Below are 16,901 nucleotides of genomic sequence, written 5' to 3'. Positions count from 1 at the left end.
ATAGGATGAGAGGAACAAGAAAAAAGAATGGTAGGTGGTAGGTGGGAGAGGTCTTACCAGAGAAATGTTTCTATAAAGCAGATGACAATTGTGACCAAACATGTCAGCATGAATTTTAAAATGTTAATCAAGTACTCATCCCTATAAAGTAAGAATATAAAGCAGGAATTCAAGAGCTCAGGAAGAGCTGGTAGACAAAAGGAAATGAAACATGCGCTAATTTTTAGAGACTAAAAAGGAAATGGGAAGAAAAAATAAAATCATCACAGAAATAAAGGTAAAACTGGAAAAAGCAAAAGAGAGACAAGATACCACTGAAGAAACAGTAAGGGATATAGAAAACAAGAGATAAGCAAGCAAAATGAAATGGAAATTGGTTCTAATATCTTTAGGTTTCCTCGTCAATTAATGAGTTACATAAAATCTTTGACATATGTTTATTTTACACTCGTGTGAGAGTCATGGTTATATCTTTAAAATATTATTGACCAAAATGCCCCATAGATACAGTTGACAGAAGCAGGTAAATTGTGTTGCTGGAGAAGTGCAACTCATGGACTGCTTGAATTCATTTTTCCTTGGCTCCCAGATTGAATTCCAAGTGCCAATTAAACTTTAATGAATCTCTTTTTTCTTTTCTATTGAGTTTATGTTTTGTTTTTGTTTCTGGTTTGTGTATAGCCAATAAGTTATTCCCCTTTGGCAGTGCAGCAAAGACTTGGAATGTGGTTTTATGGTCTGAGCATTTGGTGATCTCTGTAAATGATTAATGGATTATCTAGTCTCTGGGGAAGAAAAAGCAGACAATTTATTTTGTTAGTCTTTTTTGTTTTTCTGTGTGTCCATTTTGAGCTCAAATTAATAAATTATTTCATGCCTGCTGGAAAGGAGAACAGCACTTGGATATGTGGACTGGTGAGTTTCTATGTATACTCTTGACCTGTAGCTGAAGTTGTAGATCTGAAACCATAAAATCTCTATATGTCTGTGTCTATGTGTCAATAATTCATAAAGATCTTGACCTCACATTGTGTGAATGTGAAATGTTTTCCTATCTCTGGTAGGTATTCATAAATTAGATTATAAAGTCTACATTAAAAGAGCTCTGTTCTAATTGTTTTACAGACATAAATAAGCACTTATATACAAATATTCTTAAAGTTCCCACAAAAAAGACACTGAACTTCTAATACTTTAAATGTGCTAACCTAAAAGTATTCCCATAAAAAAATTCTTCCCACTCAGAAACATTGTAAGAATCCAAAGTTAAGGTAAGTCTTTGGCAAATGAGATTAATTTAATAATTTTGGTTTAAAAGAAAGAGCTATGTCTTTTTTGGTGATTTATTTGTATAAAGTATAAAACAAACGTACATTTTATTTCGCTTGGGTTGTTTCCTAAATGTATATAGGTTTACTGATTAAATGATGTTATATATTACTTATATATAACATTTAAGATTATGAAAAATGAAAATTGTGTTCAACTAAAATTGAATCATTGTTCTGAAAAATTTTTTATTTCAGCAGTAACTATGTTTTGGGTATGCTAGATTTAAAACAATTTCCAAGATATTTAGTTAAATTAAAATTTTTGGCTGATATTAAATTGTTAGTTAATGGATAATCACTGGATACCAAGATAAGTTTTAAGTAAAATAGAATACTTAAACATTGATTACTAAGCACAATTTTAAGTTTATATACTATTGATTCTTATTTTTATGCTATGGAAAGGCTATATCTTTGGGTCACGTTAATGAGTGTGTTCATTTTTCCTCTTTAAAAGGGATGAGTGTGGTCATAGAAGGCTGGGCTATGTGTGTTCATGAACTCTGCTAGTCTGCTATAATGCTTGTGGCCGAGAGACGGTTCTCAATTGCACCCCTCCAAGTTTTCTCTTTGAAATAGAAATTATTTTGCTTAAAAGTTACAGTTAAAACAAGTGGTTGAAATTATATTATGAACAACAGTGAAAGTGGATATGTGCTTTTCTTTTTAAAAGGAAAATGTAATTTATACCTAAAGCAGTGTTTCTCAAACTGTCTATTCTCAGGACCCCTTTGCACTCTGAAAAAACTGTCAAAAGAGATTTTTCATATGGAGGTTATAACTGTCAACATTTACCATATTACAAATTAAAACAGAAAATTTAAATATATTTACTGATTGAATTATTTTGAGACAAACCTACTGCATGTTAATGTCAATTTTTAAAAAAATAATTATATTTTAAAAATCAGAAGATTGTTATATACTTGTGAAAAGCTCCTTAACACCTGGCTTAATAGAAGTAGTTAGATTCTCATATCTGCTTCTGCATTCAATCTATTACAACATCACACATCATGTGGCCTCTTTAAAAATGATATGTCTTATTATTATTATGAAAATAGTTTTGACCTGGTAGATCCCCTAAAATGTTGTCAGTTTGTTCCATAATATAAAAGAGCATAACAAAGAACAGACTTGGAAAGTAAATTTTATTTGCCCTGATTTAAACCTGACTCTGAAATAAAGCTCTGTAATGTATTAAAGTGTAGCAAAGGAATCTTGATTTTGATGGGAATGCTTCCTTAGTTTACTGATTAATGCCTTCACTTACAATATGAAAGCTTACTCTTTCTCCTCTATGTAATATGCCTAAATACTAAATTCTGTGTTTTACCAGAATAATTTTCTGGTCTTTATGTTGTCTTTATCATGTCTTCATTCTTGATTATTTAATGGCAAAGAACAAAATCTCCTCATTTATCAAAGAGCTAAAGCTCTTTACAATTGTATTACCTCCTGTGCTTATTTTTAAACGTTTTCTTATTATTTTGCTTGGATAGGTAACCAAGTATTGTTTCCCAGGCACCCATGATCCTATTTTAATCAAGTGCCCAAACTGCTGCCAACAACACTTTTGTTTTTGCTTTCCAAAAAGTTGTATACGAAATATAGAAAATATAAAATAAAGTTTTCAGGATATCTTTGAAACCTAATACTATCTTTGAGATTTCCAAAAGGGCTCCTGGATAACTGAAAAGATTTACTCTTTCTCCTCACAAAGGAGAGAAATGTAAGAAGTAATTAGGTTCATTTGATAGGTTACTATTCTAAGAGTTGCATGAGAAGAGTGGCAAAATCAGAAGAAATGCCCAGTCTTCTCGCTGTTAAATTATTATAGGTAAAACATTATTAATATAAAATTTTCAGAAATTGTATACTTTATGGCAGTTTCTGGAGATAAGTTTTGACTGTTTTCTCTGTCCATAGTATATTTTTACCCACCAGAAAAACACTAATCATAACTCTTGTGAACCACTTTCAATAATGGACAGAATATCTAGATAGAAGATCAACAAGGAAATGATATGAACAACACTATAAACCAACTAGATCTAACATACATATGCAGAATACTCCACCCAAGAACAGCAGAATACATATTCTTCTCAAGTGCTCATGAAATATTCTCCAGTATAGACCATATATTTGGCTACAAAACAAGTCTCAATAAATGTACTAAGACTGAAATCATATAAAGTATATTCTCTGACCACAATGGAATGAAGCTAGAAATCCATAACAGAAAGAAAACTGGAAAATTCACGAATATGTGGAAATTAAACAACACACTCTTAAACAACCAATGGGTCAAAGAAAAAATGAGAAGAGAAATTAGAAAACACCTCGAGATGGGAGCCTGCCCAGTGGCACAGTGATTATGTTTACGTGCTCCATTTTGGCAGCCCAGGATTTGTGGGTTCAGATCCTGGGTGTGGACCTACACACAACTCACCAAGCCATGCTATGGTGGCATCCCACATACAAAATAGAGGAAGATTTTCAGAGATGTTGGCTCAGCAACAATCTTCCTCAAGCAAAAAGAGGAAGATTGGCACCAGATGTTAATTCAGAGCCAATCTTCCTCACCAAAAAAAAAAAAAAAAGAAAAGAAGAGAAAATACCTAGAGATGAATAAAACACAACATACCAAAACTTATGGGATGCAATGAAGGCACTACTCAGAGGGAAATTTATAGCTACAAATACCTACATTAAAAAAGGAGATAAATTTTAAAGCAATAACCTAACTTGAAATCTTGAGTAACTAGAAAAAGAGGAGCAAACTAAACCCAAAGAAGAAGGAAGGAAATAATAAAGATAAGAGCAGATAAAAATGAAATAGAGAATAGAAAAACAATAGAGAAGTCAATGAAACCATTGGTTTATTGAAGAGATGAACAAAATTGACAAACCTTTAGCTAGACTGACACAACAAAAAAGAGAAGACTCATTACTAGAATCAGAAACAAAAGAGGGGACCTCACCACCACCTTACAGAAATAAAAAGGATTATAAGAGATTACTATAAACTACTGTATGCCAACAGATTAGATTTCCTAGATGAAATGACAAATTCCTACAAGCACACAAATTATTTAAATTGACTTAAGAAGAGACAGAAAATATCAACAGATCTAAAACAAGTTAAGAAAATCACTAATAAAAACCTCCCAAGAACAAAAGTCCAGGACCACGTGGCTTCACTGGTGAATTCTACCAAAAATTTAAAGAAGAATTAACATTAACCATTCTCAAATTCTTCAAAAAAATTGAAGAGGAGGGAATGTTTCCAAATTCATTCTTTCAAGCCATCATTACTCTGGTACCAAAGCCAAATTAAGACAAGACAAAAAAGAAAATTATAGACCATTATATTATATGATTAATGATTCAAAACTCTGCAACAAAATACTAGTAAACCAAATCCTACAACATATTAAAAGATTAAACACTGTGATCAAGTGAGATTTATCCCAGGAATGCAAGGTTGGTTCAACATAAGAAAATCAATCAGTGTAATATACTACACTAATAGAACAAAGGAAAAAAAAGACACATGATAGTCTCAATTGATGCAGAAAAGTCATTTAATAAAATCAAGATCTTTTCATGATAAAGAAAAAAACACTCATAAAACTGGGAATAGAAGGGAATATACTCAACCTAATAAAGGACATTAACAAAAACTCACAGGTAGCATAATCAATGGTGAAAGACTGAAAGCTTTCTCCCTAAGATCAGGAACAAGAAAAGGATACCTGCCTTTACTGCTGCTATTCAACATTGCATTGGAAGTTCTAGCCAAAGAAATTAGGCAGGAAAAAAAAATTAAAAGCCATCCACATTAGAAAGGAAGAAGTAAAACTATTGCTGTTCACAGATGACATGATCCTATATATATAGAAAATCCCAGTGAATCCAGAAGAAAGATATGAATTCAGCAAAGTTGCAGGGTACAAGGTCAACATGCAAAAATCAGTTGTGTTTCCATACACTAGCAACAAACAATCCAAAAAGAAAATTAAGAAAATGATTCCATTTACATACAATAGCATCCAAAAGGATAAAATACTTAGGAGTAAATTTAGCCAAGGAAGTGAAAGACAAACAACTTTCAACAATTAACCTTTAGTTTTAGTACATTGATAACTATAAAACATTGATGACAGAACTTAAAGAAGGCCTAAATAATGGAAAGACATCCCATGTTCATGGATTGGAAGACCTAATATTATTAAGATATCAATGCTACCCTAAGAAATACCTACCCAAATTCTGACAGCCTTTTTTGCAGAAACAGACAAGCCAATCCTCAAATTCAAGTGAAATTGTAAGGGGCCTCGAAAGGCCAAAGTAATCTTTAATAAGAAGAACAAAGTTGGAGGACTCACACTTCCCTATTTCAAAACTTACTACAAAGCAACAGTAATCAAAACAGTACAGTATTGCCATAAAGATAGACATACAGACTAATGGAATAGAATTGAGAATCCAGAAATAAACCCATACCTCTATGGCCAATTGATTTTCAACAATAGTGTCAAGACTCCTCAATGGGGAAAAGAAAAGTCGCTTCAGAAAACAGTGCTGGGGCAAATGGATTTCCACACACAAAAGAATGAAGCTGGATTCTTACCTCATACCATACACAAAAATTAACTCAAATGGATCAATGACATAAATATAAGAGATAAAACTATAAATCTCTTAGAAGAAAACATAGGAGCAACTCTTCATGACCTTGGATTTGGCAGTGGATCCTTAAATATGACATGAAAAGCATGGACAACAAAAGAAATGGTAGATAAATTGGACTTCATCAAAATTAAAATCTTTTGTGCATCAAACGACATTATCAAGAAAGTGACAAGACAACCTACAGAATAGGAGAAAATATTTGCAAATGGTATATCTGATAAAGGTTTTGTGAGATAATAGAAAATATATATATATTGGTCTCTGCCCCTGGTTCCTGGCACAGAGCTCCTAAAACTCTCGTAATTTCCTAAGTGATAAGAATGCCAGGAACATCTCTTGTTCTAATAATGGTATTTGACCTCTGTTCCTGACACAGAGCTCCTGAAACCCTTGTACTTTCCTGGGTAACAAGAGTGTCTTTTGTTCTAATGAGATGACTCTGGGTGGGCTCCTGGATGGCTCCTGGATGAGGGCTAGTCACTGGAAAGACCAAGCCATGATTAGAGCTTGGGATTTTCAGCCCTGCTTCCCATTCTCGAGAAGGTTGAAAGGCTGGAAATGGAATTAATGATTGATCATGTCTACATGATGAAGCCTCCATAAAAATCCTAAAAGTACAGAGTTGGGAGAGCTTCTGAGTTGGTGAATTTGTGGAGTTGCTGGGAAAGTGGCACACCCTGAGAGGGCATAGAAGCTCCATTGCCCTTCCCACATACCTTGCCCCATGCATCTCTTCCATCTGGATGTTCATCTGTATCCTTTATCATATCCTTTAGAATACACTGGTAAACATAAGTAAATGTTTTCCTGAGTTCTGAGAGCCACTCTAACAAATTAATCGAACCCAAGGCAAGGGTCATTGGAGCTCCGATCTATAGCCAGTTGGTCAGAAGCCCAGGTAACAACTTGGGCTTGTGACTAGAGTCTCAAGTGTGTGTGGGGGGCAGTCTTGTGGGACTGTTCCCATGAACTGTGGGATATAATGCTATCTCCAGGTAGATAGTGTCAGAATTGAGTTGAATTGTAGGACCCCCAGATGGTGTTGCAGAGAATTTCTTGGTGTGGGGAAAAACCTCCACACATTTGGTAACCAGAAGTGTGTGAAGTAAAGTGTTCTGTGTGAAGGTAAAGGAGACACACAGGAAAGAAAGACACAGGACGAGGAAAGAAGTTTAGGTTTTTCTTTTTAGGTTTAATATAATGCAACAATAAAAAGACAAACAACCCAATTAAATGGGCAGAGGACTTTTTATTTCCAAAAAAGATACAAATGGCCAATAAACACATGAAAAGCCACTCAACATCATTAATCATTAATCATTAGGGAAATGCAAATAAAACCGCAATGAGATACCACATCATACTGATTAGGATGACTATAATCCAAAAGAAACAAAGCACGTGATGGCAAGGAGGTGGAGAAATTAGAACCTTCATTCATTCAGTGCTTATGGGAATGGAAAATGGTGCAGCTGCTACGGAAAACAGTTCAGCAGTTCCGCAAAAAGTTAAATGTAGAATTACCATTTGACCCAGTAATTCCACTCCTAGATATAGACCCAAAAAATTGAAAGCAGGGACTCAAGCAGATACTTATACACCAATGTTAACAGCAGCCAAAAGGTGGAAACAACCCAAGTGTCCATCAACAGATGAATGGATAAACAAAACATGGTATATCCATAAAATGGAATATTATTCAGCCATAAAAAGGAATGAAGTACTGATATGTCACAACATGAATGAACCTTAAAAACATTATGCTAAGTGAAATGAGCCAGTCACAAAGGCACAAACATTGTATGATTCCACTTAAATGAAATATCTAGAATGGGCAAAATCATAGACACAGAAAGTACATTAGAGGTTACCAGGGGCTGGGAGAAAGGAGAATGGACAGTTATTAATGGGTTACAGAGTTTCTGTTTGGGCTGATGAAAAAGTTTTGGAAATGGATGGTAGTGATACTTGCACAACATTGTGAATGTAATTAACGCCACTGAATAGTATATGTAAAAATGGTCAAAATGGCAAATTTTATGTTATATATATATATATTACCACAATAAAAACTCTTTTGAAATAATTATGCACTGTACCTCAATAAAGAATTTTACTTTCCTCCATTCTGATATTATTGATTACCTTACTGAATTAACCACAGCCATTAAAATCTCTGTAATGTACAGACAATTTTTGTTTTACTCTGATGCTTATCTGAAGACTCTGCTGCAAATTACAAGCCAGAATTTGTGTCTTCAACAAAGGACAGTCTCAGAGCCTCATAGAAAAGAACTGTACCAGGTATTTCAAACCACTGACGTGTCTCTTGGGTACAGGTTTCTGAGCTGATAGTACATAGGCAACTCTGAGATCATACCAGCACACTTAGGATTTCCAGTTTTCTTTTTTCTTTTTTTCCAGTTTAGAAGCACACAGCTTCACGAAAGCAGATTGCTAACCCAAGATCCAGCAGAACACTAATTATATAGGACTGAATAAATTGATGAGGGAAATTTTACTGTGGTTATTTATTTGGAATATTGTTGATGTTGTTTTAATAGTCTATTTTCTGAATATGTATGAAAATCCTTTCCCTTTCTTTGTAAGTCATTTGTACTCAAAACAATTTAGTAAACACTGCTTCTGTAAACTAAATATTTGAAATATGATTCTCACTCACCTTCTCCCCATCCTACCCCTCCTTCTGAATTCAGAAACTTTTACTAAGTCTCCCTACTTTTCACAGCAATAAAGTTATTTGCATAGGTTCTATAAGAATCTGTCCTCCTTTTTTTTTAAACCAAGATATAAATGGACAAACTGATTGTGCAACCAAGGCCTCACATGGAGTATCATATTTGAGAATGATAGTCATTTAATCAGGTATGATAATATACTTTTAAAGAATAAGGTTGATCTTACCTCAACTTTATGGAGCAAATGTCCACAAATTTCCTCTCAGGGAATTATCCTGGTACCTGACTTGCAGGGTCCCAGTATAAATGTGGTAGGAAGTTCACTTTCCATCAGGTTAGGAACCTTAGAAAATTTGGGGGACCTTGAGAAGAGATGACTTTCCTCAAATTTATAAGTACTACAGGTGAAATCTGGTAGAGAGAATTTCTTGGCCTTGGTTTCCCAGCTTTGGAATAGCAAAAAATAACAACCCCTCCCACACACGGACAATTCACAGTTTTGTATATATTTGTAAATTCACTTCCTAATTGCCTGTGTGTGTTTTAATTCTCTTTTGAACCAGTTGTAACATCTTACTGGTTCTTTATTAATTAATGAGTTAAATAAAATCTTTCACATGTGTTCAAAAAAATTAAAATAGAAATTAAAACTCCAAAAAGAGAGAAAATGATTTGGAAGACAAGTAAAAGAGATCCAAAACATACATAGGGTCCCCAAAGAAGAAAACCGAAATAATGAAATAAAAACAAATGTTAAAAACAGTTCTGGAAAATTTTCTAGAAAAAGAGGAATACTTGAATTTACATATTGAAAAAGTACACTATGTTCCAGAAGAAGATATTTCCTAGTATAATCTATTCAGCTACCACATTTTTTTTAGTTAATAGATTTTATTTTATTATTTTACTTTAAAATAAAATCCATTTTTAATAACATTTTCTAATCCATCATCCCTGGAGCTATACCCAACGGCCTTTTTTGGGGGGTATATAATTCTTTTTATATGTTGCTGGGTTTTTTCTCCAGCTTCACTGAGATATATTTGACATATAACACTGTGTAAGTTTAAGGTGTACAATGTAATGATTTGATATATGTGTATACTGCAAAATGAGTGTCACAATAAGTTAACATATCTATCACCTCACATAGTTACTATTTTTCGTGTGTCATGAGAACATTTAAGATTTACTTAAATCTTAACTTTCAAACATACAATCCAGTATTGTTAACTACAGTCACCATGGTGTACATTATGTTTCCAAAACTTATTCATTTTATAACTGGAAGTGTGTACCCTTTGACCACCATCAGCCATTTCCCCCATCCTCCATCCCCTGGCAACCACCAATCTACTCTGTTTCTATGAGGTCATTTCTTTTTAGATTCCACATATAAGTTAGATCATACAGTATTTGTCTTTCTCTGTCTGACTTATTTCACTTAGCATAATGTCCTCCAGGTTCATCCATGTTGTCACAAATGGCAGGATTTCCTTCTTTTTTAAGGCTAAATATTCCATTGTTTATATATATATACACACATACACCCCGCATTTTTTTAATCCATTCATCCTTTGCTGGACACTTGGATTATTTCCATGTCTTGATTATTGTGAATGATGCTGCAATGAACATGGGGGTGCAGATATCTCTTTGAGATACTGATTTCATTTCCTTAGGATATATACCCAGAAGTGAAATTTTTGGATGATGTAGTAGTTCTATTTTTAATTTTTTGAGGGCCCTCCATACTGTTTTCCAAAGTGGCTGTACGAATTTATATGCCCACTAACAGTGCACAAGGGTTCCCTTTTCTCTGCATCCTCACCAGCATTTGTTGTCTCCTGTCTTTTTGATAATAGCTATTCCTTTCAAGCAGTCTTAGATTCACAGCAAAATTGAGCAGAAGGTACAGACAGTTCATGTATACATCCTATCCTGCCCCCCCCCCAAACCTCCCCCACTATTGCCATCCCACACCATAATGGTACATTTGTTATAATCATTGAACCTACAATGACACATTATCTTCACCAAAAGTCCATAGTTTACATTGGGGTTCACTCTTGGTGGTGTACATTCTATGGGTTTTGACAAATACATAATGACATGTATCCACCATTGTAGTATCATACAGAACAGTTTCACTGCCCTAACAATTCTCTGTGTTCTATCTATTCATCCCTCCCTCCCCAACTAACCCCTAGCAAACCATAGTTTTGTCTTTTCTGTAATGTCATATAGCTGGAATCATATAGTATGGAGCCTTTTCAGATTGGCTTCTTTCACTTAGTAATATGTATTTAAGTTCCCTCCATATCTTTTCATGGCTTACTAGCTCATTTTTTCTTAGCTCTGAATGATATTTCATTGTTTGGATATACCATAGTTTATTTATCCATTCACCTACTGAAGGATATCTTGGTTGCTTTCAAGTTTTAGCAATTATGAATAGAGCTTCTATAAACATTCATGTGTAGGTCGTTGCATAGACATAAATTTTCAATTCACTTGGGTGAATACCAAGGATCACAGTTGCTGGATTGTATGGTAAAAGTAAGTTTAGTTTTGTAAGAAACTGCCAAAGTGTCTTCCAAAGTGGCTGTACCATTTTGCATCCCCACCAGCAATGAATGAGAGTTCCTGTTGCTCCACATACTCACCACCATTTGGTATTGTCAGTGTTTTGGATTTTTGCCATTCTAATAGATATGTAGTGGTATCTTATTGTTGTTTTAATTTGCAATTCCCTAATGACATAGATAGCCAGCCCTGGTGGTCTAATGGTTAAGATTTGGCGCACTTACCCCTGTAGCCTGGGTTCATTTCCCAGTCACGGAACCACACTACCTGTTTGTTGGTTGTCATACTGTAGTGGCTGTGTGTTGCTGTGATGCTGAAAGCTATGCCACTGGTATTTCAAATACCAGCAGGGTCACCCATGATGGACAGGTTTCAGCAGAGCTTCCAGACTAAGACAGACTAGGAAGAAGATCTGACCACCCACTTCCAAAAAAATTGGCCATGAAAACCCTATGAATAGCAGCTGAGCACTGTCTGATGTAGTGCCAGAAGGTGAGAGGATGGTGCAAAAAGACCTGGCAGGGTTCCACTCTGCTATACACAGGCTCGCTAGGAGTCAGAATCAACTCGATGGTAATAACAACAAAATGACATAGATAGATAAAGATAGAAATAGATATAGACATATATAGATATGTACAGAGAGAGTCTAGCTGTGTTCCCAGAAAGAAGAAATAGATTTTTCAGTGGATACCTAGCATTCTGACATACTTTTAAAATTAAAGTCCTTGAAGCTATGAATTTCACTCTGAGCACTGCTTTAGCACTTTAGATTCTGTTACGAGGTATTTTCATAATCAAGGGTTTTGTTTCCTGATTCCATTATTAATTTCTAGTTTTACTGCATTGTGGTCAAATAATGTTGTCTGTTTTATTTTTTACATCTTGGAATTTATTCAGGTTTTCCTTGTAATCAATTTTGTAAATGTTCAAAGGGCACGTGAAAAGAAGATGAGTTTTCTATTTTCAGGTTATAGAGTATATTTCTATTAAATCTTCTATACTAAGTATATTATTTAGGTATTCTCTATCCTTTCTTTTTGTTGTTTTTATTCCTTTAAATGCCTATTATAGATTGAGAGGGATGAATTAAATCTTATGTTTATGTTCTTCCTTATCATTCCTATAGCTTGATACCAAAATCCATCAAAGATACCATATATACACTAAAAGAAAATGACAGACCAATAATTTCTAAATATTATGAAACCAGTTCATCAACATTTTAAAAGTAATAGCACCCCATGACCAAATAGGATCACAGAAATGCATAGATGCAACAATGACAATTTTAGGAAATATATTATTATAATTTAATATATTAATACTTCAAATGAGAAAAACCATATGATTATCTCTATAGAAGCTGAAAAGGCATGTAATTCAATTCAATATCTATTGATTTTTTAAAAAATTCTAACTAAAACAGGAACAGATGGACACAATGTAAAAAAAAGTCTATCTAAACCTAAAGCCAATACCATCCTTAATGAGGAAACAGTAGTAAGCTACCACATAACTTCAAAAAGTTTGCTACTATTTTGATTATTTTATGTTAGCAGTATCTGATAGTGATTGTGGTGTGGCAGACTATTTAGTTAGAGTTAAATCTTGATTAAATTAGACATAAATCTAGTGACCTAAGAGCAATAATGTCATATTGAACAATAATGATCCTACTTTTATATTCAATACTACAGTTCTATAAAAAGCAAAGTAAAAAATATTCTTACTCCAAGTAGTGTGTGATAGAGTCAAAACATAGACATACACTGGGGAAAAATTAGTTTTTAAAGAAGCATTTGACTGGTTATCAAGTACTGCAGTGGCACAAATTTCTGGTGATAAAAGACTGGGTTACTCAGATATGAAACACCCTTCATAACTGTGTTACCGAGCTCCTAGTTCCCACTGTACCTGTTTCTTTCAGGAGATTCCAGATGTCTCTGCATTTATGGATCTGTTCAAGTGCACGATTCAGTAACCTGGTCTATTTGGCAACAATGCAATGAGAAAATTAGCAAGTTAAGCTATTAAAGCAAATTAAATTAAATTTTAATTTTAATTAAGCAAATTAAAATAATCTCACATCATTTTCATTAAAAACAGTTAAAAATAAAATGATAGTTTAAACTAGACATCCTGGAATTTATATAGAAATATTAACCTCTATTCGTACTTTTCCTTTATGTCCCAGGAAAAGGAGGATTAAACAGATAATCTTGAGCATTATCATTTTCTTTAATAATCTAGGACAAAAGAGAAGCACTTCCAGAATGGTGGTGTGAGGAGCTCCATGGACACTCTCCCCAGCAAAACAACCATAAGAGGCGAAAATTATAAAACACGATCATGTAAAGGCTTAGGAAATTGCCAAAAGGGCATATAGCAAATGGGGAAATATCTATTCCAGGAAATTTATGAAGTCTCAGTAAGAACAATGAGCTCATCAACCTCCCCAGCTCAGTGTGATGTAAGCACTACTTTAGGTGGGTGAGGCCAAGAAGATGAGGCTCCCTCTACCCTCAGCTTCCAGGGGATTCCCAGAAGGGGCATGCTGCCAGTACTTCTCATCCCCCTGCCCCAGGTCTGTACTGCAGAAGCTCTATTATAAACAAGTACAACTGAGAGGCTGGAGTTCTTTTCCTCTACCCAGTCCCTATATCAGGCATGGCAAATTGAGAATACTGGGTCTCAATTGCCCTCACCTCAGCTTGCATATAGGATAGAGTTTTCATGCTGGGAGAGGCAGGCCAAGAATGCCAGGGACTACAACTCCCGTCTAGCCCCCAACTCATAGAGCTGGACTGTCATCCTGATAGAAATGGGCCACTGTCCCCACCTCCAGCTCCAAAACAGTGGTATAGAGTTTCTGCTCAGGAGGAGAGGCAGGTCATTAGAAGAGTGAGCTCTATAGCTCTCCCTAAGGGGACTGACTTTAATTGGAACAGAACTTAGGGAAGTTCAAGTCTAAGTGTACTATAAAAAACCATGGAGATTTTGGTGTTGAGCAATTAAGAGGAGTCTGGTAGCTCAATGATGTCAACAAGCAAAACAGTAGACCAGCTAGAAGTTTACAGAGAGAACCAGGGGAAAAGAAAGCTAAGAAGATACCTACCCCTTCAAAGGGGCCTTACTTTAATTGGATCAGACTGTGGAGCAATTTATGCCAAAGAGCATTTTCAAACACACATACACACACACACATACAGAGCAATCACCTAGTAATTAGTCAAGAATAACATCTGGGTGGGATACCAATAGAAGAAGATCATTCAGCAGTTTAACATGGAGATCTGGGAAAGAGAGTAAAAAATAACCCTGCTAAAACCACTTTCATCCCTCTGCAGGGGAGGGGTCAGGGTAACTGCACAGGCAAACACTGTGATCTCCAAGGAGTGGTATCAGAAGCTGTACATTTCTGTACAGTGGGGAAATAGACTTCACTGAACTAGCCCAGCCAAGTCACTGAACAAATAAACAAGCAAATATTAACAAGAACAAGCCCCAGAGGGGGAAGCAGTATCCAAAGATGCTCCAATATATTACCTAAAATGTCCGTTTTTCAACCAAAAATTATGAGGTATGCAAAGCAACAGAAAAGTATGACCCATATGCAGGAAAAGAGCAGGCAACAGGAACTGACTTTGGAAAGGTCCAGATGCTGAATTTAGCAGACACAGATTTCAAAGTAGCTATTTTAAATATGTTCAAACAACTAAAGGAAGCCACCCTTAAGAAAGGTATGATAACAATGTCTCAGCAAATATAGACTATAAATAAAGAAGGCAGTGGGATAACATATTCAATGTGATGAAATAAGATAACAGTCAACCTAAGAATCTAATATCCAGCAAAACTATCTTTCAGAACTGAAAGCACAGTAAATTCCAAGATAAACAAAAGTTTAGAGAATTTGTTGCTAGCAGAACCGTTTTACAAAAATGCTAAGAGAAGTTCTTCAGGCTGAAAGAAAGGGACACCAGATAGTAATTTGAATCCAAATGAAAAAGCAAAGTGCACTGGTAAAAGTAATTATGCAACTATAAAAGACAGCATAAATATGTATTTCTTTTTTCTTCTTTTAACTGTTTATAAAAGCAATTATATACTTAACAGATATCCATAGACCATTCTACCAACCCATGAAGAATACACATTCTTCTCAAGCATACATGGCACTTTCTCCAGGATAGACCATATATGCTAGGCCACAACACAAACTTCAAATAAATTTCTTTTTGGCTAGGAAAGACTAGCCCTAAGCTAACATCTGTTGCCAATCTTCCTCTTTTTTTTTCCTCCCCAAAGCCCCAGTACATAGTTGTAAGCCCTTCTAGTTCTTCCATGAGCCACCACCACAGCACAGCTACTGACAGACGAGTGGTGTAGTTCTGCGCCTAGGAACTGAATCCGGGCCGCTGAAGCAGAGCACGCCAAACGTTAACCACTAGGCCATCAGAGCTGGCTCCAAATAAATTTAAAATAACTTGAAGTCACACAAAATATGTATGCTAACCATAGTGGAATAAGATTAGAAATCAATAAAAGAATAAAATTTGGGAAATTCACAAATATATGGATATTAAACAACAGATTCCTAAATAAACAATGGGTCAAAGAAAAAAATCACAATGAAAATTAGAAAATACTTTCAGATGAATGAAAAGAAAAACACAACATACCAAAATTCAGGGGACACTGTTCAAGCAGTGTGCTATGGTCTGAATGTATCCTCCCCAAATTCATATGTTGAAATCTTAATCCCCAAAGGTGATGGTATTAGTAGGTGGGGACCTTGGGGGGTGCTAAAGTCATAAGGATGGGGCTCTCATGAATGGGATTTGTGCGTTTTATAAGAGGCTCCAGAGAGATCCCTAGCCCTTTCTACCATGTGAGGACACAGCAAGAAGGTGCCGGTTATGAACCGAGAAGAGGGCCCTCACCAAAGTATTCAACCATGCTGGCACCTTGATCTTGGACTTCCAGCCTCTGGAACTGAGAAATAAATTTCTGTTGTTTATAAGCTTACCCAGTCTGTGGTATTTTATTACAGTATCTCAAACAGACTAAGACACAGTGCTTAGTGGGAAATTTATAGCTATAAAAGCTGATTAGAAAAAGAAGAAATAAATCAATAACCTAAACATTCACCTTAAGGAACTGGAAAAAAAAAAAGAGCAAACCAAACCTTAAGCAACCAAAAGGAAGAAAATAATAAAGATTAGAGTGGGAATTAATGAAATAGACACTAGAAACATAATAGGGAAAAAAATGAAACCAAAAGTTAGTTCTTGAAAAAAAGCAACAAAACTGATAAACCTTTGCATAAAGTGATTAAGAAAAAAGGAGAGAAGACACAAATGACTAAAATGAGGAGCGAAAGAGTGGGGACCATTAATGACCTTACAGAAATAAAAAGGATGATTATAAGGGAATCCCATGAACAACTGTAAGCCAACAAATTAGATAACTTAGATTGTAATGGACACATTTCTAGAAACATAAACTACTGAAACTGACTCAAAAAGAGATGAAAAATCTGAATAGACTACAAAAAAGAAAGAAGAAAAAAAATTTATAC

The 16,901-nt window shown here is 34.9% G+C and overlaps 1 protein-coding gene across 1 annotated transcript in view; it reads right to left on the bottom strand.

Moving 5' to 3' along the window:
* The window catches only part of TEX11 (testis expressed 11), a 355,345-nt gene that overhangs the window by 37,987 nt on the left and 300,457 nt on the right, over positions 1–16,901 (bottom strand). Inside the window, exon 25 of the mRNA XM_046672868.1 lies at positions 13,235–13,302. Within this exon, the coding sequence (XP_046528824.1) occupies positions 13,235–13,302 (68 nt within the window). The remainder of the gene's footprint in view (positions 1–13,234; positions 13,303–16,901) is intronic.

This window comes from Equus quagga, chromosome 10 (genome assembly GCF_021613505.1).
Source record: "Equus quagga isolate Etosha38 chromosome 10, UCLA_HA_Equagga_1.0, whole genome shotgun sequence".
In the NCBI taxonomy this organism is placed as follows: Eukaryota; Metazoa; Chordata; class Mammalia; order Perissodactyla; family Equidae; genus Equus; species Equus quagga.
This window is presented reverse-complemented; position numbering and strand designations above follow the sequence as displayed.